This window comes from Triplophysa rosa, linkage group LG1 (assembly GCF_024868665.1).
Source record: "Triplophysa rosa linkage group LG1, Trosa_1v2, whole genome shotgun sequence".
NCBI classification, from domain to species: Eukaryota; Metazoa; Chordata; class Actinopteri; order Cypriniformes; family Nemacheilidae; genus Triplophysa; species Triplophysa rosa.
In genome coordinates, this window is record NC_079890.1 from 60656 (window position 1) to 84269 (window position 23614).

Sequence of the window (23614 nt, forward strand, 5' to 3'; positions counted from 1 at the left end):
CTTGTGGCAGTTCCTGTCCATAATAACACAGAGGGGCACTTGGCAGGCCTCGCACATGAATGGAAATTGATTGAAACTGGAGCAGATGAGCAGTCGGAAAGTTCATCTTCGTCGGACGCGAGTAGTAGCTCCAAAACCTTGTATACTTCTTTTTCTGTGCAGTCATAACGTTACGCATCCAAGTGTGTGTGTTTGCACTTGCGTTCGTAAATGTGCATGTGTGAAAGAAATGATCAAGCAACGGACTGTAATGATAAAGAGACACAACGACGAGTAGAACGTAAAGCATACCGCAAACGGAGATCCAATGTCACGGCTTGTGATGTCACCACATGCGACAAACCTTAGGGTCATAGTGCATAGAACGTGATTACGTCATAGGAGTCGTAGGAAAAGGTAACCACGCAACCACTAGTAACCTTAGATCTATAGAACATGTGCGCAAAGACGTGCGATGCATTTTTACAGTTTTTTGTTATAGATTTTTACACAATTTGTGCAGACTCATTAGAGGGCGAAAACAACGCAACAGGATCGTGTTGTAGGCTTGATCTGAAAGTGTAACGTCTGTCATTTTGTATGCAAAAAGAATTATTCTGCTACCCATTTGAATTCCGTTTTTATTGGCTCTTGAACAGAGACACGCAAACGGGAGCGTGGGCGTATCTCGTTTATATCTCGTTTTAACATATCTCTTATGTCGTATGACATATTTATATGTCTTTTTAAACAGATCTCGTTTTAACGACATAATTGAGTGGAAAAATACGTGGCAGCAATACGCCACCATACGAATCCGCTAAACTCACTATTCTAAATTTCCACATATCAGATCTGCTTCCATTTGTTTTTAAACTATATCATGTTTTAATTAATAGATCATTTAAAGCATGTTGTGCTTTATTATATGTAAGGATGGCTGTTGCCGTACGTAATTAAACGTATTAATTTGTGATAAAATAAAAACTACTGAAACGAATGTGTTTTCCCCATGTTAAAAATGTGTGTTTGACACAGATTACCTGTTGCTGGGTCAAGGATTGAGAGGTTTGGGAACCCCCTGCTAATAAGGACAAACATTCAAGTAAGTTATACAGGGGAAACAGATGGAAAAATAATATCTTTAAAAAAATCTTATTTTCACTTATTATACGGGCATTGACAGATAGGCTACAAATATACAACAAACTTTCTAAATTTTGTTTTGAACTCATGAAACTACAAAATTGTGACTTTTTCCATTTATTTGAGTTTTCTATTAAGTATCAAAATGTAATTTAATTAATCTTGCAATAGACGATAGCAACGGCATGTCGAGAACAATAAGGACGAATATATAGCATCAAAGTGCAATTAAGCGCAAAATGTTTGGTACATGTATGACTTGAACAGCCATTTTCAAATATTTTCATCGTTTATTACAAGTAAATACCTTTACAATCTGATATGTGACAGGGAAAAAGTTCAGCGGACAGCAGTCCCGAACCCACGACGACATGAAGTAGGTAACACACGCTTTACGCTCTACGCCACTGGAGAAGTTGATGTTCGTGTGCGTTTCTTACACTTTGTCTATTCCAATCTGAAACTGATGGGCGGAGTTGTTAGAAATTGCCTCTGCTTACAAAGCAACAAAATTGACTTTGGCAAAAAGTGGTGGGGACATGACCCACCCGTCCACCCGCAAATTACGCCTATGGAAATATGCGTTATAATTTAAGCATTCGAAATGCCACGTGTTATGCATTGCAAAGTTAGGAAACGCGAATGTAAACTGTATTTGCAGACGCGTTTCAAACGCATTGATCATAATGCTTGCGTAGACTTCAGTGAAATGCGCTGGTTTCTCTCGGCGTTCTGAGCTGGTTTGTGCGAGTCTCATCGACAAACAACTCAAGTTCTTATCAGCTCCATCCAGCGCATTTACAATAAATGTGATTACTAGTGGATAATTTCACGCGCTTCCATGTCCAAGTGTATTCTTCCAAGTGTCTCATAGCAGACCTGTTGTTGTGCAGTTTCTGTTCATGTGTGCAAAGACATTTTAGAAATCTCGACCGAATAATGTTTTACGGCAATGTCCCTAATAAAGAGTATGTAGGCTATGTGTGGTAACCCTATCCACATACAGTTAGGGTGATATTAAATGACTAGATTGCCTTCTCTATGCAACTTCGTCAACCTCGTTTTGTTTGGTCACACCACAAGGTGTCTCTGTGGCCTCAAAGCTTCAGCACCGCCGCTCTGAGATCGATTGCTAATGTCTGAAGTGAAACACGCCCCCACTCATTAGCATACACACAAAGAAATACATAAATAAATAAATGTAAAAATAAATAAATGTGGAAATAAATAAAAGTGGAAATAAATAAATGTATAAATAAATAAATGAAAAAAGAAATAAGCGTGAAAAATATATAATTACCCATAAATAAGGAAATAAAAGTATAAATACTCATTTATTTTTGCTTTTTTACATTTCTTCATGGATTTATTTTTGTATTTATTTATTTTTAATATTGTCACTTTTGAAATTCCATACACCTGAGATCAAATTTGAAGACATAATTGTAAAAGACGAATGTTTCTTCATTCCGGTTTTGTTATGATAGTTAGGACTGATAACGAGGACATAAAGAAAAACGATTGTGCGAGAGCTTAATGGCTGTATTTCCAGACTTTGACATGCGATGATTATGCACAGTATTTAAGGAAAATATATTTAGTATTTATTTACACTGTGTTCTGCAGTAATCGTATTTCCTGTAATCCATGCAGTCAGATCATCTCCTCCTCATGTGCTCATAGTGTGATGGTGAGACAGCGTGATAAAATATTTAGATTTAAAAAAATTTAAGAGTGGGATTTTACAAGAAGGTGCATGAAACAATGATCACTCAATACAAGCGCAAATAACTGCAGATTTAATCTTCGTGATAATGTTGATTTTTAAGGTAAAATTAAATGTGTGTGAACCAGTAATGCTTATAATAGTTTTTATCAAACTTACTTTCTGCAACCTAACTTGAGTTCACTAACTCTCCATCAGTGTCGCCAAACTGCTCGGTCTCCAGAATGTGCCAAAGGTACCAAAAGCTGGTTCAATGAGCATGGTGGTACTGTGCTTGATTGGCCAGCAAACCCGCCTGACCTGAACCCCACAGAGACTCTATGATGAGAGACACCAGACCCAACAATGCAGATGAGCTGAAGGCCGCTATCACAGCCACCTGGGCTTCCATTACACCTGAGCAGTGCCACAGGCTGATGGCCTCCACGCCACGCCGCATTCATGCAGTAATTCATGCAAAAGGAGGCCCAACCAAATATTGAGTGCATAGAAATGAACATACTTTTCAGAAGCTTGACATTTCTGTTTAAAATATCCTTTTTTTATTGATCTTATGTAATTTTCTGAGACACTGAATTTTGGGTTTTCATTATCTGTAAGCCATAATCATCAAAGAAATAAAGGCTTTATATAGATTCATTACACATAGAGTGAAATATTTAATGTATGGGTTTCACTTTCTCAAACGAGTGACAAAAAATATTGACCTTTTTCATGATATTCTAATTTTTTGAGATGTACCTGTATATCTCCCCAAACATGAGCCAGAACCACATTCACCTTAACATTCAAGAATTAAATGACATTCACCTAAAATTAGGTGAAGGCAGAAAGTCGTTGGCAGACACACACCATTTAAAGAGCGCACACCTCACACTCAGCTACAGAGGAGCATACACAAGCAGTAGAGAAAGAGAAAAACATCCAGCCCCGTTGGACTGAACCGCAAGATAAACAAAAGAACTTCAGGATGGTCTTTCTCGGTCTCTTGTCTGTGCAGTGAGCGGCAGGTAGAAGCAGCACATTTAATGCACTGCACTGCAGCTGACTCTGAATTCAAATAGCGTTTTCCCTAAACCTGTCAATGACTTAAGACATAAGAACATGAATATACTTCTGTAAATATCCACAGTTTGTTACCAAGACAGAGGAGCTGGGTGTGCTGCGTTAGACAAATCAAACATGTGGTTTTAATGCGTTGCGTGTAAAGGCAGGCTAGGCGATCCTGTCCAGAAACATTTTTGTCATGCTGGTTAGAAGTTTCTTCACATCCTGATAGCAACCAACTTTCAACGTTAATTTATTTATATTGCACCATTAACAACTGTTGTTGACCAAGGTGCTGTACGTGAAAGGCGTAGGACCCAAAAACCCTCGCCCAATCATTGCCCTCGATCATTACATTTTCAGTAAACATATGTCCCATCCACTGTGCACCCAGTCCTCCTCCGTGCGATATGAGAATTGATACGCTGGTGCCAAACATTGATATTTTAAATAATTAATAAAACCAGACGCTTTATATATATTTCCAAGCGTTATTATGTCATGGTTCCACTGGGTAGCGCTTGACACATGAATGAGGGAAACGTGAACAAAGGTTAACTAGTCTTCAGAGAAAGAGTTCAGGATGGCAGATAGTGCTCGTAAAATAATAGACATATATGGGAATGAATGTTAATGTGCTTAGGTTTAATGAAAGTTGCTGCACTGAGATGTTTTCAGGTTTATTTTATTCAAGCTGGTTAACACAGAGATGTTTTCAAGTTTAAATAAGAGGCTGTTTTTTTAGAAATGTACCTGGTTTATACTAGGGTTGTCACGGTACCATAAACATGTCTTACGATACTATACCAGCTGAAGTATCTCGATACCACGTAGTATCACGATGCCGTGCCATATAATTCAAATCTACAATAAACACAGATTTAGATTAAACATTTTGTATTTACTATAGTAAACTGTATTATACTTTGCACTAGAATATGTTGTTGTATTAACTGTAGTAATTGGATAAATTGTAGCAAATACATTTACATTTAGTCATTTGTAAATACTATAAATACTGTAGTATACTTAAATATTTACTATGATAAGACTCAAAAACACTAGTATCTATGAATTTTAGTAGTTTACTGTAGTAAATACTAAAGTTCACTAGATCATTTTTCACGTTGGAACTAATTCAAATGTTGGACAAATTTAATTGATACAGCAGTCTTTATAAAGGGAAATATTAGGCTTACTTTAAATGCAGAACTGAAACGGCCAGTAGGTGGCGTCGATTTTCCACTGAGTTAGTGAATCATTTAACCAACTCGTTTAAATCGCCAATTTGAATCATTAACTCGTCCGAGACATTCAAAACACACATTCATTTTGGAGATAAACACCGCAAAAAGGCAGATGTATGTGTTCAAATAGATATTAATGCGCATATGCAACATTAACTACGGTACTACGATACTACCGTTTCAGAAATAGAGAGGCATCGCGGGTATTTTGAAGCTTTAGCATCGCGATGCTACCGTAGCACCGGTACACCGTGCAACCCTAGTTTATACTAGTGTTGTCTCGATACTGGAATTTCTAACTTCGATTCAATACCTAAAAAAAATCGATATTCGATACCATTTTCGATACCACGGGGAATAAACTGCCATAGCAATAAGGCCCTAATAAGCATTAGCAATATAGGCCTTTTAATTTTTATTTGAAGTTAAATTGAACAAGACTAGACAATGAGGTATATATTTTTACATTATTTATTAATTGTTAATCTAATGTTAATTTTACGAATACACTTACTATTTAAAATCAAAGTTGTATTTGTCAGTATTAATGGACCAGACCCTGTTGAAAAAACCAGCCTATGCTGGTTTGGTATGTTTTGATGCTGGTTTGTGCTGGTTTAAACTGTTCATGTGCTGGTTTAAGATGGTTCTTAGCTGGTTTAAGATCAAGCCAGCATCGATCAAAACATACTTTACCCAGCATATACTGGATTTTTCAACAGGGGAGCTTACATAAATAGTTGTATTTTTTAACTAACATTTAAAAGAGATTAATAAATACTTGAACAAATGTATTGCTCATTCATTGTTCGTTAATGTTAGTTAATAGCCTACATTTTTATTTGGCTAAATTGGCTTTTATTCACATAGGCCCATACTGTAATCATTGATCAGCGCACATATGACAGAAACGCAAACTTAAACGCAAGAAGTGTTGCAGAGACTCCGCACTGGACATCTTTCTAACATTAACAACTTTTAACCGGAGCGAATGAGACGAGTGGATGAAATCATTGAACAGCGCACACACATAGAGCGCTATGGTAAACACTGGAGTGCAAACGTGTATCACACGCGAGAACTGTTGCGGAGACTTTACTCGCACCAGCATTATATCAAACATCAAATTAACCAGAGCGAACGAGACGAGTGGATGAAATCATTGATGAGCGCACATAAAGACAGAAACGCGTGCATTAAACATGAGAACTGTTGCGGAGACTCTGTACTAACATAAACAACATATAACCAGGGCGAACGAAACGAGTGGATAAAATTATTGATCAGCGCACATACATGGATCGCTATGGTAAATACGGGAAGCGTAACGAGCGTGCACCACGCCAGATGTGTTACTGAGATTGGCCATCTTTTCTAAAATAAACACGATTTAACTGCCACAAATGAGTCAAGTATGTGAGAGGAGGCGGTGCTCTGTTGTTATGCGTTCACGTGCAGTGTGTGTTAACTCACTGTCGTAAAAGAGAAAGAGAGCGGGAACGCGCAGCTGATATCGATACGTGGGACATACTGTAGGTATTGGAACAGTTTCAGATTCTTCAGTATCGATACTTATCGAAATATCGATATTTTTGACAACACTAGTTTATACAATCTCTTTAAGGAGTTAAATGTGTCAGTTTACAAAGATAAGCTTTTAATGCAATCATAAAATATTGAATTTACTTGAAATGCTACTCAGGTTGGTAATATGATAATAATTTACCTAATGAAAACTTAGTGACAAATGTTTCACTTAACCTTTTCATGGGCATTTTGTTTTTATAGAGTCATAGATATGTTATAGTATTGTCAAGCAATATATCGTTTATTGCAGAATCGGCGCATTGTGACATTATCAGTACCGCGAGCCACGTATCGTGTACCGTATCGTGAGTAGGGTTGGGAATCGAAATTCGATTCCAATTCTGGAATCGGATCCATAAGAAAGGAATCGGATCCTTTTAAAAAAAAATTAATTTCGATTCCACTTAACGATTCTGGACCGCACGGTCACATAATTTTCACATCATCTGTCAAGACCTGAGTCACCTGACCTGACATAGCCATCTGCGGGGACCTTCCGCTCGAATACTAGAAGTCAGTTCACACGATGGACTGTGGAAGGCGCACTAAAGTGTAGCTGCATTTTGCGAAATCACAAAAAGACAAATTATTGTGACAAACTATTATGTTGCAAGACGGGTGTCACCAGCAATATGGCAAAGCATCTGCGGTTGGTTCATCTTATCGAATTACAAGAATGCACCGTGTTTGATGCGTTGGGCATCCCGAGTGCCCACACTTCAATAGCCGCTGATGACACTAGTGCGGGGACAACGCCGGAGCCATGCGCACATCAATGTTACCTCATTTTTTTGCGCTATAAAATCATCCTACCTGTTTATTTTATACTGCTACGGGAATCTGATTGTGTATTTCCGTTGTTAAATCATTCTATATGTTTATTTCATACTGGTAGTACAATATGATAGGGTATTGCGCAGTAAATTAATCCTACATGTTTATTTTAAGATGGTAGGACTATCTGACAGGGTATTAACGCTGTACACTTATTTTGTGTGTTTATTTTAAGATGGTAGGACTATCTGACAGGTATTTTGCATTGTAAAATCATCCTACCCGTTTATTTTGTCGATGTGTTTTAGATTATATTAAGTTTTGCCCTGCTGTAGGAAAATCTAACAGAGTAGGACAATTCGACAGAACACCGGCACATGATGCTACACGTGAGACCCTCGCTTCGAAAGGAAGGCTCACACAGGACACTTTTTTGTGTGTTCAGCTGTAACTAATGGCACAAAATAAATATTTTTGATCTTGCTTGACTTTTATTACTTTTTCACCGCTTTGGAATCGAAACTAAGAATTGTTAGGAATCGGAATCGATAAGCAGAATCGAATTTGGAATAGGAATCGATAAATTTGAAACAATGCCCAACCCTAATCGTGAGGTACCCCCTGTGATTCCCACCCCTAGCAGACACCACACGTCTTCAACGCGCTCACATACACTGTGCAGACAGCAGGAGAATGGAGGTATGACGGCAGAATCCTGGAAACGTTCCCCGGCCTGGACCATCAACAAGTGGCACTTGCAAAGGAGATCTAAAAAACTTCCATGACCTGCGTTACGGGAGGGGGGTCTACTCCACCTGGTCGGTTCACTAACGTGTTTCACAGGAGAAATAACTGAAAACCTGAGTTTCACAATTCAATTCAATTTCATTTATATGGTGCTTTTCACAAAGTGCATTTTCCAAAGCAAATTTACAGGAGAAAATAAGAAAAACAGAAAAACACAGAAAGGTCAAACACAGCACAGTGCATGGGGTTTATAGAGCAAGTAAGATCATTCTAGTAAATAATCTCTAATATATCAGCGGTCTCCCGGTGAACAAGCCAACACGGCCCTGTGGCGAGGAACCCAAACTCCAATGATGAATAACTGGAGATAAAACCTCAGGAGAAACCAGACTCAGCCGGGATGACCAGATCTCCTCTGACACGTCACAGCTGCACTCACTGACTTTCATTCAAAGTTACTGAAGAAATGTTTATGAAGAATAGGGAGAGCTTCTTAGTTGTGATTTGGGACATTTCATTTGTTGAAACTGTTTAGGTCTAATTTGGTCTTATTTTGCGATTGCTATCAGACAACAGAGTAATGTTATAAGCAGGGAAAATAGTAATGGCATAAGTGCAGCTTTAACTTCAAACTGCTGTCATGTGATGTACGTTTAGCATTAAATACCAAGTATTGTAAATTTAGCATTAATGTGACAAGTAGTCAGTCTTTATTTTCATAATAGAAATAACAAAACAGGAGGGTGGCAATGGCGATTTTGATTATAATCAGTTTTGCTTTTCCACACTGGGAACAGCTGCGGAAGCCAAAGGGTTTCAAAGATGATTAGACACGCACAGCACGCACACACATAACACTGCGCTGAACATTCAAGTTAGTTAAGGCGCTTTGTGTTTTCTGTCCACCAATGAATAAAATCATCTCATGAAGTCCTGATACAAAGTTATTAGTGACAGATTATAGCAGTCGATGGAAAGAGGTGAGTGAGGCCGTCAAGGTGCAGTTTGAAGCTGTGAAGCAGGAGACTGATGCACACTTAACATTATGTATTATTGTATGATCAACACACACACACACACACACACACACACATATATATATGTAACTGTTTCAGTATCTCTGTTAAAAATGTATATTACAAATAAATCCGTTATTTTCAGTAATGATGCTGTTAAATATATTTTTATGGACTTTTCAATTTTTGTTTTTCTATATTATCTAATGGTCTGTTAATGGTGGAGGCCTCATGGTTTAGGTAAATTACCATACTGCATAAATAAATGATTATGTGTGTGATGAGGAAATAGAATAAGCTGGTAGTAATAATAATGCTGTTGTTACTTCTTTTGTGTAAAATTTCAACAAAATGTTGAAATTGATAGGTTTAGAGGTTTGTTTTTTATTACACAGAGAGTAAAGTACCGAAAAAAGGTACCGTTTGGTACCAGCACCGAATTCCAGGTACCATATTGGTAACGGTACCGGCTAAAAAGTAAACGATACCCAACCCTAATTGACATCCATTACAAAAACTAGCATCTGGACTCCTCTTACGTTCCACTGAAGCCAGGGCGTTAGCATTAGCCGCTACGCTTTTTTGGCTAAAGGTTGTAGTTGCTTTCCATCTAGTGGCTTTGCTATTTATATGTTTTCAAAGTTACAAATTAACTTTAAACACTGAAACGTTATACTAAACATCCGTAAACTTGCTGGCGCTAACTCCTGTTTAAAAGCTGTCTTTTAAATTCGCTATTGTTAGTGTTATTCACTTTGTACTCTAATGTTTTCGCACTGGTGAATGAGACATGATTGTACTGGAACTGATCTGACCCAATAGCTTCTCGTCTCTGTGCGTTCACGTGTTTTGGAGGAGGCGTGGCTTTGGATCGCGATTCGTAGAGAGGGAGGGGTCATATGGTTTCACTGCTAGCAGGCAAACGTTAGCATTTTCCAGAAAGCCTACTCCGTAGGGGTGTAACTGTTCTCGGTAAAAAAATTGAACCACACGGTTCTCCACCAACGGTTCGGCACGTTGGACTGCGGCTCAACTTAAATCGGACGACGCATTTATAATATGGTTCGTTATAAATTATAATGCGTAAAACAGACTGACAAAGTTCAGCTAATGTATGTTTGTCGATGGATACACATTTAATACCAACAACAAATCAAATAACGTAGACAAATTTCAATAGGATTGACGTATGCTGTGATATGAGCAGTCATTTCTTCACCCGGGTGTTGTGAGCGCGCGAGTGCAGGTGAGACCTGAGCAGCACATGTTGCTGTTTAAACTAAACTCATTCAAGCCTCGACCATTTAAACATTTAAGTGCAATATGATGCAGAAGAAAACTCGCTTGCGCGCTGTGAGAAGATCTGAAGCGCGCACAAGGCAAGTCTCAGACATGACGCAAATATTGAGCTGTCTTTGAAGCGCTTAAACAGACAGATTCACACACGAAGTAGGTCAACATGCCCCTCTTGTCCAGTATCTTAACAAACATAGTAGTTATGTCTTAAGTGAACGGACGAAACAGACGAAAAACAGTATCAGTGTACTGGATCGGTTTCATTCCTTCTAAAGCGACAGCAGCATATTCCTGCTGTCTGTTCAAAGTCAAGGAAATCACTCATTGCTTGTGACTCAATAGCTTCTGTAACTTCAATTATGATTCATCTTTATTTCATTTCTACATATGCAATGTTATGATTTATTTGATTATTTTCTACCTTAAAAGGTATATATACAGTATCTTATTTAATTTTCTGCTTTGCTCTGTTGTTTTATTGGTGCTGTTACTTGTAGCTTGATTATTTGTTCTTAATTTTATTTGTCAGTAGTCCCTTTTCCCTGAACATAGCACAAACCAAACCGAACCGAACCCGTGACACAAACCGAACCATGAGTAATTTGAACCATTACACCCCTACTACTCAGCCTTTAATTACTATTTTAAACTTGTTTGACAAGAGAAACAGGAACTATGTCTATGAGAACCGCTTTATTGGGCAGGTAGTTGCATTAAAATACGGTATGTGACAGTTCAGAGACTAGAAGCAAAAGTGCCAATACTTGTCTGACTCTTGAGTGCAAATGCGATGTGATGTCACGAATAAGCATGTCAAGAATCAATTCTGAATCGAATCTTTCGGGACCCAAGAATTCTCACCGCTACCTAAAATGTCCTGCCAAATCAGACTTGACAGCTCAGAATGTAAATGTTGAATCTAGTGAATGTGAGTGAGGTATGGATTAGGTACAGAGTACAGTAATAGAGTCTGATGCGCAAGTCTCATCTCACCTGTGACCTGGTCAAGAAGGATTCTGGAGGTGATGATGCGTCCGTACTGGGAAAAAAGCTGCTCCAACTCTTTCTGTGTCATGGTTTTAGGCAGACCACTCACATACAGGTTAGCATCACGAATGGAGGCCGAGCTCGGTCGAGCGTACGACACCTTAACACACAACACTAAGCATTTAGTGAGAGTTAGACACACATGTAAAGAGGGTCAGGGTGCAGTAAGGTTCTTACCTTGATGGTTTTGGTCTGTAGTCGGAGTCCATTTAAAGTGTTGATGGCTTTCTCTGCGTCTTTAGGCTCCACATAATTCACAAACCCATAACCTAAACTCTGACCTGAACACACACACACAAACGGTCACACTTCAGATATCTGCACAGGAATGGTCTAAATGGTTTAGGAATATTTCAATGTTCAAAAACAATCACACAATTCAGGTCTTTCACAAAACTGTAAAAGCCACACACGCATGCTTTCAGTTTAAAAAAATCTTCCTGTTAAGGGTTTAATAAAGCTTCAGCTCCATGGAGAGTACCTGTGATTTTGTCTCGCACGAGTTTGCAGGACTCGATCTCTCCAATGCTGCCGAACAAACTCTTCAGCTCCTCCTGAGTCATGTTTTGAGGGAGGTAGTTGACGATTAGATTGGTTTTACTGTCCTCGCCGCCGTCGGGCGTCTCAGCAGGTGATGTGCAGTTATTGGAGACGCTGTTGGGACCGTTGCTGGTGCAGTTGGGTCCGTTGGACAGCTGCGTCTCCATGGCAGCGATCACCTGCTACACAAACACATAAGAGGGGCAGTTGAACAGACTGTCAAGTGTTGAGCATTATCATCTCCACCAAACCTCATTCACACCTTTACGCACTTAACACCAGCACATGACGTCCGGTCACGAGACACTTTCATGAATGACGTTAAAGGTCTTTGAAAGAATCGCAGTGTGCCAACTGGTACAAATAGTTGTTCAAGTACCAGTCAAGTAATAACGGCGTGTTGGTTATAGGGATCGACGATCGATTATTTATGAATAACAGTTTACTCGAAACACCAAAGATATTCATATTAACAAAATGCCCTACTGCCATTACAATAAATCAATATAGCTGATTGTTATGACTACTCGGCTCAAAGTAGGGTAACATAAATGGGGAGGCCACACGTGAACTTGAACATTGGAAATAGATTTATTATAAAGTAAAAACATTTAATTTAAAACAAAAGAGCAAAGCCAAATCATAAAGTTGAACAATCCGAACATCGCTGGTGCTGGAGAGATCGGGGAACCCCTTCCTTCTTGTTTTCCCCTCTTCTCCTCCTAGAGTGAAGATCAACCAGCCAAAGGTATTTCATTGCACCTGTGCTTAATTTCCACCTGCGAACACACAGAAGAGAAACACACACAGCAGAACCCATACGCCCTCTGGTGACCAATAATAGAAAGGAAGAGTTTCGTAACACTGATTCTGAACGATTCTCGGGGCGGGGCTCTCGTGAGGCATTAGCCAGCCTGTGTGCAGCGCGAGCTGCAGTCGTGAGTCAACTACCACTTTAAGACCATTACTAAATCCCAATACATTAACATATTTACATGAACTGGTTTTGGAGTAGCTCGCATGAGAAAAACAATATATATGGAGACAAACCTTTATTCGTTCCACGAGTTGGCATTCAATGTCATCGCTCATGTCAACAATTCTTCTAGCCACAGTGTCATGGGAAAGTGGTACGGACCGAATTTTGGTTACAGCTGCGTCACCCAGTAACTCTCGACACATATCCACAGCACTTGGCCTCAGCGATTGTAAAGGCTTTCTTACTACGAGCAACACGAGCGGCAACCATATAGCTAGCTTTCAATGTGACTTTTGATTGAGTTGTTAACGATGTTATGGCTTTTTTCCTTAGAAAATATTATTTTGGCTTCTCAACACAGCCCGGGTGTTTTGTGTCAAATGTCTCTGTAACAGTTAGCTATGATTGTTTTAGCGCCTCGTTCATGCGCGAAGATGGCACTGGGGACGGGTGGGACATGACCCCCTCAATCGCACTGTTCTGTTGTCAATAGACACACACGATGGTGCTGCCACCGACGTTTATGTTCTCTGTGCTCTCTGTAGCTGTGTCCCAATTCGGGGGCTGCGAATGCTGCATTTTAAGACCAACTGCGTCACAGCAGCGCGACTGAAGGCTGGTAAGGCTGTCCCGATACAAAGGTTGCTTCAAATGCAGCCCCAAAATGCGACCTTATATCCACAGGGTTTTAAGGATAGAACGAATGTATCGTTCATAGCTTTGGCTATCCCGAGATTCATTGTGCGCCTGTAACGGCTTGACATTTTTTAATAATCATTCAAAACTTAAATGTAATTCACAAAAACGGTCCATTTCAGTGTTTTAATATTATATATGATGTTGTTCATTAACATTATTGGTGCATTATTGTGTTTTAAATGTCTAAGGTTGGTTAACTTAATATACTGTTGGGCTGTTTTAATCTACATAAACGTGTCATATTCTCTAAAATAAAATATAAATTTTCTGGCTCCGTATTTGTTTAAAAAAGTCAGAAACGTCACTGCTGTGTCCTTCTGCTGTCGCCACGCAACAGGAGCAGCAGGTGACGCAATTAGGAAATCATCCACAAGGCTGGACAGTCTCATTTCAGTTCAGTTCTTGGACTTTTGAGGCTGTGTGCCTTGAACACAAAGTCCTCGTTTTTAAGTCTGCGACGTTAGAAGGTTGCAGCCCCCAAATTGGGACACAGTTTGTGTGTGCTGCTGCTAGCCTGCTATGACTTCTGATCCCGCCCCCGGGGTCCTATGACTAGCTATTAGCTGCCTCAAAATTGTGCCTGTTGTAGCGGTAGTCATAGTGATCAAATGCCATCGTCTATGACTGAGTTGGTGAACTGAAATAAATGGACTGCATAACTGCCACACAAGGCAATGAAGAGACAAAAAAAAAAAATCACCTCTTTTTTCAAAAAAACAAACAATTGAAGTATCCTATGCCTGTTGACTTTTCCCAGATGTGGCAGATCAGTTTTGTTATTTATTTGTATAGCTAGTCTTGAACTTAGCAAACAGTGAATTAACAGTTAATTTTAGTGCAGAACATTAGCCCAAATGACGCAAAGTAACTACTTAAGCACTAGTTAAAGCCCAAATTATGCAAAATAACTAACCGAGATGAAATAATTTGCAAACAGCTTGGTCCCCCCAGTTAAAAAAATCCCATCTGCGCCCCTGGCCTCGTTTGACAAAATTTCTCCACATCCAACACACTGCCTTCGGCTCAAGTCTCAGTACCTGCCCATATAAAACCAAATTTAATGTATTCTGTTAGAGAGTCGGACTCGTGACCAGAAGGTTGCGGTTCGATTCTCAGGTCCGGTGGGTAATGACTGAGGAGCCCTTGAGCAAGGGCTCCTCAGTGTGGTGTGGTCACCACTTGCTGTGCGTGTGTTCACTACTCTCTGGATGGGTTAAATTCAGAGGTCACATTTCGGGTATGGGTCACCATACCTGACAAATAGGTCACTTTCACTTTCACTTCACTTCAATTTAAACTATTGAACTTTTCAGTCACTAGCGAATATAAGAGATCCTTGAATCATTTAAAGTGAACCGCAGAGAATGCAAGATGTGAATGAGCTTTGCTCATTTAGTAAGACTGGTTCATTCAGTTGGCTATTATTGGCTGAAAAAATAGTTGAAAATGACCAAAAAGCTTTATTTGATTTAAAAAAAATTCTGTTTGGTTGAATAAAAGTAATGTCAACTTATTAAAAGTTCTAATAAAATTAGATGAAAAGGACCATTATTATGTCAAAGTCACTTTGGTTAAGCCACTTAAAGCAACAACGAGCCGTTTAGGTGTATGTTTCCCCCATGTGGTTGATAAGCGCAATTGTCTGTTATCAGTGTCGTAAATACTGTTGCTGTATAAGCTTCCAGGTGAGCAGGACACGTGAATTTGTTGACTAAGCAGAAACAGAAAAAAATCTTAAATCATTTAAATGCAAAACCGGAAAACCGCAATTCACTTACACGTATTGAACCATGGAGGTCGTACCGAACGGTTCAATATTATATTGAGTATTGTGGCATCCCTAGCGTTCACAGTACTGCAGAGCTTTTGAGCTCCCAAAATTTAGATTTTTAGAAACACTGCAGAACCCGTTTTAGTTTGAAAACTCTGGGGTTGGGTTTTTGTGTAAATGGACAAAGATTGACACTTGAGGAGGAAGGTGTGGCTGCCCACATTCACTCAATGATTGGGTCGTCTGTATTATTGCGTATGCTTCTCAGATGGGTCAAGCCCCTATAATAAGAGCCATTACATTACCAGAAGACAACAATGACCAGCCTTGCAACGACCGTGTAAACAACAGACTTGATTGACATCAAGAGAATCAAGAGCCATCTGCTCCATGTGCTTTTAAATCACTCTGTCAGTCCTGCGATGTCATCCGTCAATCGGTCTGCATGCCGCCGGATGAAATCAAACAATCATTACTACATGTATAACACCTCATCTATCCACATGAAGACGTCCAATGCTTTTCCTCGTCATCACGCATTGTACTGGCCAGTCTGTGACTAGTAACCAACAGTGGCACTAGTGTAGTGTAGACAGATTTTTTTATAAAACGTGTGGAATAGGGATGGTAAGATTCATCGATTCACATCGGTGCATTGGCATGAAAGGTAACAATGCGATGCGTCTATTAAAACATATTTGCATTGGTAAAAATCTATTTGTTTATATATAATTATTAGTAGATGGCAATAACCGATGCGATTGCATTATTATTTGTAAATATATTTAGCGTTACAGAGAACGAGAGATTCCAATACCTCCTTCACGTCAAGACCTGGGGCTCACTGACTTACGATTTGAATATGATTATTATCTCAACGATTCGGTTCAATTCGATATCCCGCATTCGATAAAATTGATCCCGATCAATTTTAAATATTACTGCACAAGTAAGTCTGTCTCCCTGACACTTTATCACTCGGTCTAAACCTCACGAACGGCACGATGCGACGCAAAAAAAGATAACAGAAACCATTAAGAACAAGGCGTTTGATGCACCGCAACCAGTGGGGACGGAATTTCTGTATATAATATGTCCCGTCATGTTGCGTTGTAGACAAGCTGTAACTGTTGCGGCTCTCTCGTTGTAATGGCTTTCCTATACGCCGTGGCAGGGTGGTAAGATGTTCTTCACAGATAGCTAGAATTAAACAATGTCCATTCAAATGAATCCATCGATGCGGTGTTATATAATTAAGAGTTCACAAAATACAAAATGATACATGACTATATGATGACTATGCACTGTCAGAAAAAAAGGTACTGTGCAGGTACAATTTTGTTCCTAGGAGTACAAAATATTTAATTGTACCTTTAAAGGTCCACAAAAGGTCCTTAGGGTACACTTATGTACTCAAGACAACTTACAAAGGTACAACAATATGTGAAAGGTACATTTGTGTACCTTTTGTGTTTTTAGTTTAGCTACAGTATATAGCTCCAATTACTTCCACTTATTTTTTATCTTTTTTATTTATTTAATGTGTGCCAATAACATCACATCACCATATTAAGATGTCTTAAAATTGATTTTATAGTATATTAATATACTTGGCCATCACTTGTATCCTGCAAGTAAAATAAGGTTATTTCCAAATGTTAATGCATCTATTCAACTAATTGTTTTATTTTTAATGTTTATTGTAATATAGTATTATGTTTTATTTATAAAGTTTTTTTGACAATATTGTTAATTTCATTTTGACCATTGCATCAAAAACTAAGATTAATAATTTAGTCAAAAGTAATGTTACAAGTCTGCGCTCCAGTACAAAGTTAAATAAAAAATATAAAGTTATGAAACTTAACTTTATCCTCAGTCAAAACGATTTGCTCAGAAACAAACAATAGATTTATGAGACCAAAAATGTACCGTTACACATATGACCAGATCGAATTAAATTATATCTCATGTTTAAACGCTACAGAGACATTAGAACTAGCTGTGAATTTCAGAAATTTCAAATTCAGAACTATATTGAATGTCAGGAAATATTCAATTTTGTGCAATTACACTTATCTAAAATTCAGATTTACAAAATTCAAATTCAGAACTATATTGAATGTCAGGAAATATTCAATTTTGTGCAATTACACTTATCTAAAATTCAGATTTACAAAATTCAAATTCAGATTGTTTTGTCATATTTCTGGCTCCATAACTATGATGCATTTCTTGCATATCATCTAGAAAAAAATGGATTTGATCTTGCCGCATGTCCAGAACTTCAAGAAGTGCTACAGTCCCCTGACTTTTTTTCAGAGGCCTCAAGACTTATTAGGTCTCCACACATGTTCAAAGAGTTGCTGGATGTTGTGTGAGCATGCCATTTCAGTCTTTACCTTCGGCTCTACAGCATTCAATAAGTGTAAACCAGAAGTACAGCCATGTCCATTCTGAAGGTAAACCGATTGAGCGAGTAACAAAAGTAAAGGTTAATTATGTCAGTTATTGTTTTAAAAATGTGTTTTCTGTCGGTCACCTGCATGCTGAAGATGTTCCATTGTTTTGTCAGATTACGTACATTCTTAACATGGACCCAAACTGGTTATTGTGTGGAAAGCTTTTAATTCCTGAATCTTTTTGTCGTCATTATTATTCATATTCTGTGAAATATCAAATGAATGGACTGTCCTCTCACCAGGTGAAGAGGTTGATTACCAGGCACTAGACACCTACAATATTGATGACAAGTTATTTATTAGCACTATAGGTATTCATGCTGAACAACAACTGCCATAAGCTTTAAACCTCAATGTGCAGTACATACTGAGGTCCAAGGTCAACGCAGCCGTATACCAGGAAGTTTTAGAGCACTTCATGCTTCCTGCTGCTGACCAACTTTATGGAGATGCAGATTTCATTTTCCAACAGGACTTGGCACCTGCACACAGTGCCAAAGCTACCAGTACCTGGTTTAAGGACCATGGTATCCCTGTTCTTAATTGGCCAGCAAACTCGCCTGACCTTAACCCCATAGAAAATCTATGGGGTATTGTGAAGAGGAAGATGCGATATGCCAGACCCAACAATGCAGAAGAGCTGAAACCACTATCAGAGCAACCTGGCCTTTCATAACACCTGAGCAGTGCCACAGACTGATCGACTCCATGCCACGCCGCATTGCTGCAGTAATTCAGGCAAAAGGAGCCCCAACTAAGTATTGAGTGCTGTACATGCTCATACTTTTCATGTTCATACTTTTCAGTTGGCCAAGATTTCTAAAAATCCTTTCTTTGTATTGGTCTTAAGTAATATTCTAATTTTCTGAGATACTGAGTTTGGGATTTTCATTAGTTGTCAGTTATAATCATCAAATTAAAAGAAATAAACATTTGAAATATATCAGTCTGTGTGTAATGAATGAATATAATATACAAGTTTCACTTTGTGAATGGAATTAGTGAAATAAATCAACTTTTTGATGATATTCTAATTATATGACCAGCACCTGTATATTGTGTGACCGTAGAACACTTTATTTTCATTATGTTATAATTTGGACTGGTATTTTTGTAAATTTGCTAGGAGGTCATAAAGATTCAAATTAGCTGTTGAGTGGACAAAGAACCTCTTACTTGCTCAACTCTGATTGGTCAATTCAAACTCAGGTGGGCATGCCCTCTCATGAAGTTAAATATTGAGCCTGCTCTGAAAACAAGGCTTGGCCTTTTTGCTCTATACCTGCCCTCATCAGAAACTGGTTCGTGGAGTCTCTTCGGAGACTGCCCTTTTCCCCCCACTGGGGGGGGAAGACGGAACACAATGGACTTCTGCTGCCTCACACACCTTGATGAGCCACGCGGCTGGTCACTAGGCCTGGAACTTTCCAGCTGGTCTGCATTCTGAAACCTTTTGAACAATTCCATCTCTACACGCGCATACGGATATTGGTCCAGCACAGAGCTTGCAAGTATCCGATTCTATATATAGAATAGCTGCGTTAAGTTTGTACCTCTTTTCTGACAGTTGTGTATGCGATGATCTAGTAAAACCATATTATCCTCCACCCAGCACACACCAAACAATTCCTCGCAGGGTTCCCACACTTTCATCAACACCAAATTCAAGGACTTTCAAGGACTTTTTCAAGCACATTTTGGTCAAATTTAAAACTGTTTTTGTGCCGTCACTGGGCACTTTGGGAAAAGGATACCATTTTTTAGGATTTCTCTCTTCACAAAGGGCCATTTCAGAAGTCTGTTAGCAAAGGGTACATGCAGTCACAGACATAAATAGACACCGCATTGAAGGCTTTGGCCTGTTGCTGTTATGGGTTCAACAATGCTGCCATATTGGAGAGGACATTTCACACGTTTTTTTTAAATGAGTTTACATCTACGGTGAGATATAAAAATGTCTTGTCTCGAGTTACTTATAATAGATAGTCAGACTTAGAAAATTGTTCGTTGTTTTGAGGAATTTAGAAAATTCACACTGGTCAATTAGTGATTTGGCTTATTTTTCATAGTAACTGTGGAGACATTCCAATGCAAGTATGGGATACTGTACAGTACAGGCGCCCGCTTATGATAGAATAAAGGACTGAAGCGGAGACAAGTATCACACAGAAGGGGTTTCTTTTGCGATGACAACCGAATGGCTGCACATTATCCTGATTTTAACATGGCTACTTGCCTCAAGAGCAAATTATATCATGTATTATGTATTGATTTTAAATATTTTATTAAACCATTTCTAACAAATGCAAACCTACTGCAAGGAAAACATTTTTACTTTTGGTTTTTAGGCAAGAAAAAAGTTTAAAAAAGACAAACATTCAATTTGGTTTAATCATTTGTAAATATATTCTCATATATGTTATTATTATTGTACTTGTCAGAATGACAAGTACCTGGATGATTGTGCATTATTAGTTTTGATAATAAACGACGAGAATGCCCTCAAGGAGCTTAATTCAAAGGGTTCTGCCCTTCAAAGGTAGTACAACATAGGTGAGTTCACTTCTGTTTGGAATTCGCCTTTCATTTGAATATTTTTATTTTCAATTTATTTATTTACCATTCAATGTGACAAGTAATCACGTGACTGGATTAAAGTGAAAAAAATTCTTCTGACTGATTTTTTTTGAGGCCAAGTCATATTTCTTTAACCAATAGCGTTTTAAAGGGAGATGTTTGAACCACTTTACAAAGTATTGCCAGTTTGCGTATTTTAAAAGCTATTTTTAATCTATGAAAAAATTATACTTACCTAGACAAATAATCAACCATCCATAACTTTTCAGTGCATTTTTGTATTTATCTTAGAAGACCAAACAATGTTTTCTGAAACTCTTAATAATTAACATAAAAAAGAACAAAATAAAAGGACCACTAAAGACCAAAAATGTTGTTTGTATGTGTCTCCAGAGTGCTTTACACTTTTTCTGCCTTTTGGCTGTGAAACCATATTCCTGAAGCTTGGCTACACCTGACACCCGTTTCAGTGTTTGACAAGCTACATGACTAGTTTCAGTGTTTGACTAGCTACAATGACTAGTTACAGTGTTTGACTAGCTACAATGACTAGTTTCAGTGTTTGACTAGCTACAATGACTAGTTACAGTGTTTGACTAGCTTGTCCAAGGCGACGTTAAGAAGGTAGCCTATCACTTTAACATTTCCATGGCGACGCGACACTGCTTATCACGTGACACACCGCAGAGCCACAGCAGCTGTATGACTGATGCATTGCCTTTACATCATTTTTCTTTTTTTCTCAAAAAAAATCACAAACTGTTAACTATGTCATGAAATATCTGACATTCCGATTGTCAAATATGTGCATGTGAATGTGTTTTGTTGTTTAAACACTTTTATAATGATCGCGTTAGTTGAGCTATAAACGGGCGCCGCCATGTTTGTTTCTGCCGTGGTCTGAGATCTGTCGGATTTACATCACGTGAATTCATCCACCTCTCTTAAAAACACAAACGTAAGTGCCTGGTGAACTGGTAGAAGAATTGAGTGATCTTAACAATTGCTTAAATTGCAGATACTGTGTCTGATCTGAATAAAACATCCGTCAAACTACAAGAGATTGTTAATGCCGCTTTCATAGACATCAGTGTGTATTATGCAATCTCTACATGTATTTTGTGCTTGTAGGCACGTGTATATGTCTGAAGGCTAAATTAAACATTATGTGGTTGAAAGCACTGCATAGTTGTGATATGTGACAGGATTGAGTCTGTCTCTGGCTCAGTGTCAGCCAAAGCGCGTAATGTTCTAATCACACCGGTGTGATCGCACGCGTCAAAGGGTTAACAACATTATGAAAAGTGAATTTAAGACATTAAGGACAGGCTGGAACCCTGCAACTGACGGAAATCTGTCGTAGCGACGGAGAACTTTAATCCATGCGGTGACCAGAGGGCGCTATGTACTCTCAATGTCATCTGTCAATCTGCGTAAATAGTGCTCTGGAAAGTTTCAAGACATTATATAAAATAAATTGTAAATAAAAAGATATGATATTACTGTATGATGATTGTCTGAGGCGTGCAGGAATACACCAGCATTCAAACATTTCGTTCCATCACTTCTGATATGGTGAACTTGATAAAAAATGACTGAGCAACTTCAGACACAGCAAGCTCAAATATCCAAACCTCCGCCCAAACACACAGCAAAAGTTCATTACTGCAACAGATAACACTGCTGGGAGCATGTTTTTGTTTGAGCTAAACCAATGCTATCTAGCTAGCATTTCAGTGTTTTTTAACATCCTAAAAACGATTCAAACTCTTAAGGCACATTCACTGACAAGAATAATGATAACTAATGAAATTATTCTTGAACTGAACGTAGCTGAAAAGAAACTTATTTAGCAGTGGTTTAATACAACATATGTTTGACTGTATACGATGATCTTAACCGTTTTGCTTGATGCATAACCTGCTGGTGTACTCCACATCTTAACTTTGATAAACCATATTTGTATTGTAGCTCAAGCATCGTTGAATTTGCACTTCTCTGGCATTGAGCAAGTTAAATAACTCCACGCCTCTGACTGTTTTATGCAGGACTGCACATGATCACGATCCATCGCTCTAGTTTGTTTAATTTAAGCACTTTCAAGTACCTATGTCTGTTTCCAAATACTTTCCAGTCCTTGAATTCATGTCAGAAATTCAAATACTTTCAAGAAGAGTGAGAACCCTGCCTCAGCTACCTTAAATGAACTGAACAGGTGTTCCCAACAATGGATGTTGCACTCGTCTTTCTTGAATATACGCTCCAGTGGCACGTGCTTCTTTGATAACACGAGTAGACACTTAGATGCAGTGTGGCGTCTTTAACATGTCGATCGAGCGCTTTACATTCTAAACCGTTCAAAAATATATGAAAATATATTTATACATTTTAAATATATACTTTTTTTAAAGTACACGCATCTTCCTGTGTGCACAGACTCATCTTAACGTAGCAGAAAGGTACTTATTGTGTGTCTTTTGTTATATGTTCAATGCTTTGGCAATATTGTAAGAACACGCAATCATGCCAATAAAGTACTTCAGCTCTTAAAATTTTACAATTATTTAACCTCTACACTGAACCATACCCGACAAAACCTACATTAAATTGAAGATAAAAGAAATTCATAAGATAACTGAAGATCAAGTTTTTCTTTCAATCAATTTTGAATAAAAACAACCAAGGAGCAGCAGCAGAGTATAACAGAACAACACAGCAGATATCATCCGGAAACAAACTTCAATCAACAAACAGGCAAGATAAAGTTACCTTCATCTCTACTGCTTTCACAATTAAGAAATAAGAAATAAGACAAAGAGAAACAAATAACTGACTAAAGCTTAATTAGCAACGTGTCGAGAGTGACAGTTGAAAATGGAGGGAACAGAGGCAGCAGCAGGAGGACGAGCAGGAGAAGGAGCAGGAGGAGGACCAGGACGAGCAGGAGGAGGACCAGGACGAGCAGGAGGAGGAC

The 23614-nt window shown here is 38.5% G+C and overlaps 1 protein-coding gene across 3 annotated transcripts in view; it reads right to left on the bottom strand.

The window, feature by feature from the left end:
• elavl2 (ELAV like neuron-specific RNA binding protein 2) overlaps positions 1-23614 on the bottom strand; it is a 41815-nt gene that overhangs the window by 15389 nt on the left and 2812 nt on the right. For 2 of the 3 annotated variants that reach the window (XM_057335521.1, XM_057335538.1), the window contains exons 2-4: positions 12094-12334; positions 11790-11893; positions 11559-11712 (exon numbers count right to left, since the gene is read on the bottom strand). In XM_057335521.1, coding sequence (XP_057191504.1) covers positions 11559-11712; positions 11790-11893; positions 12094-12334 — 499 coding nt within the window. Of the gene's footprint in view, positions 1-11558; positions 11713-11789; positions 11894-12093; positions 12335-13103; positions 13120-19522; positions 19531-23614 lie in introns of those variants that run through there. The other variant, XM_057335530.1, reaches the window with a different exon arrangement.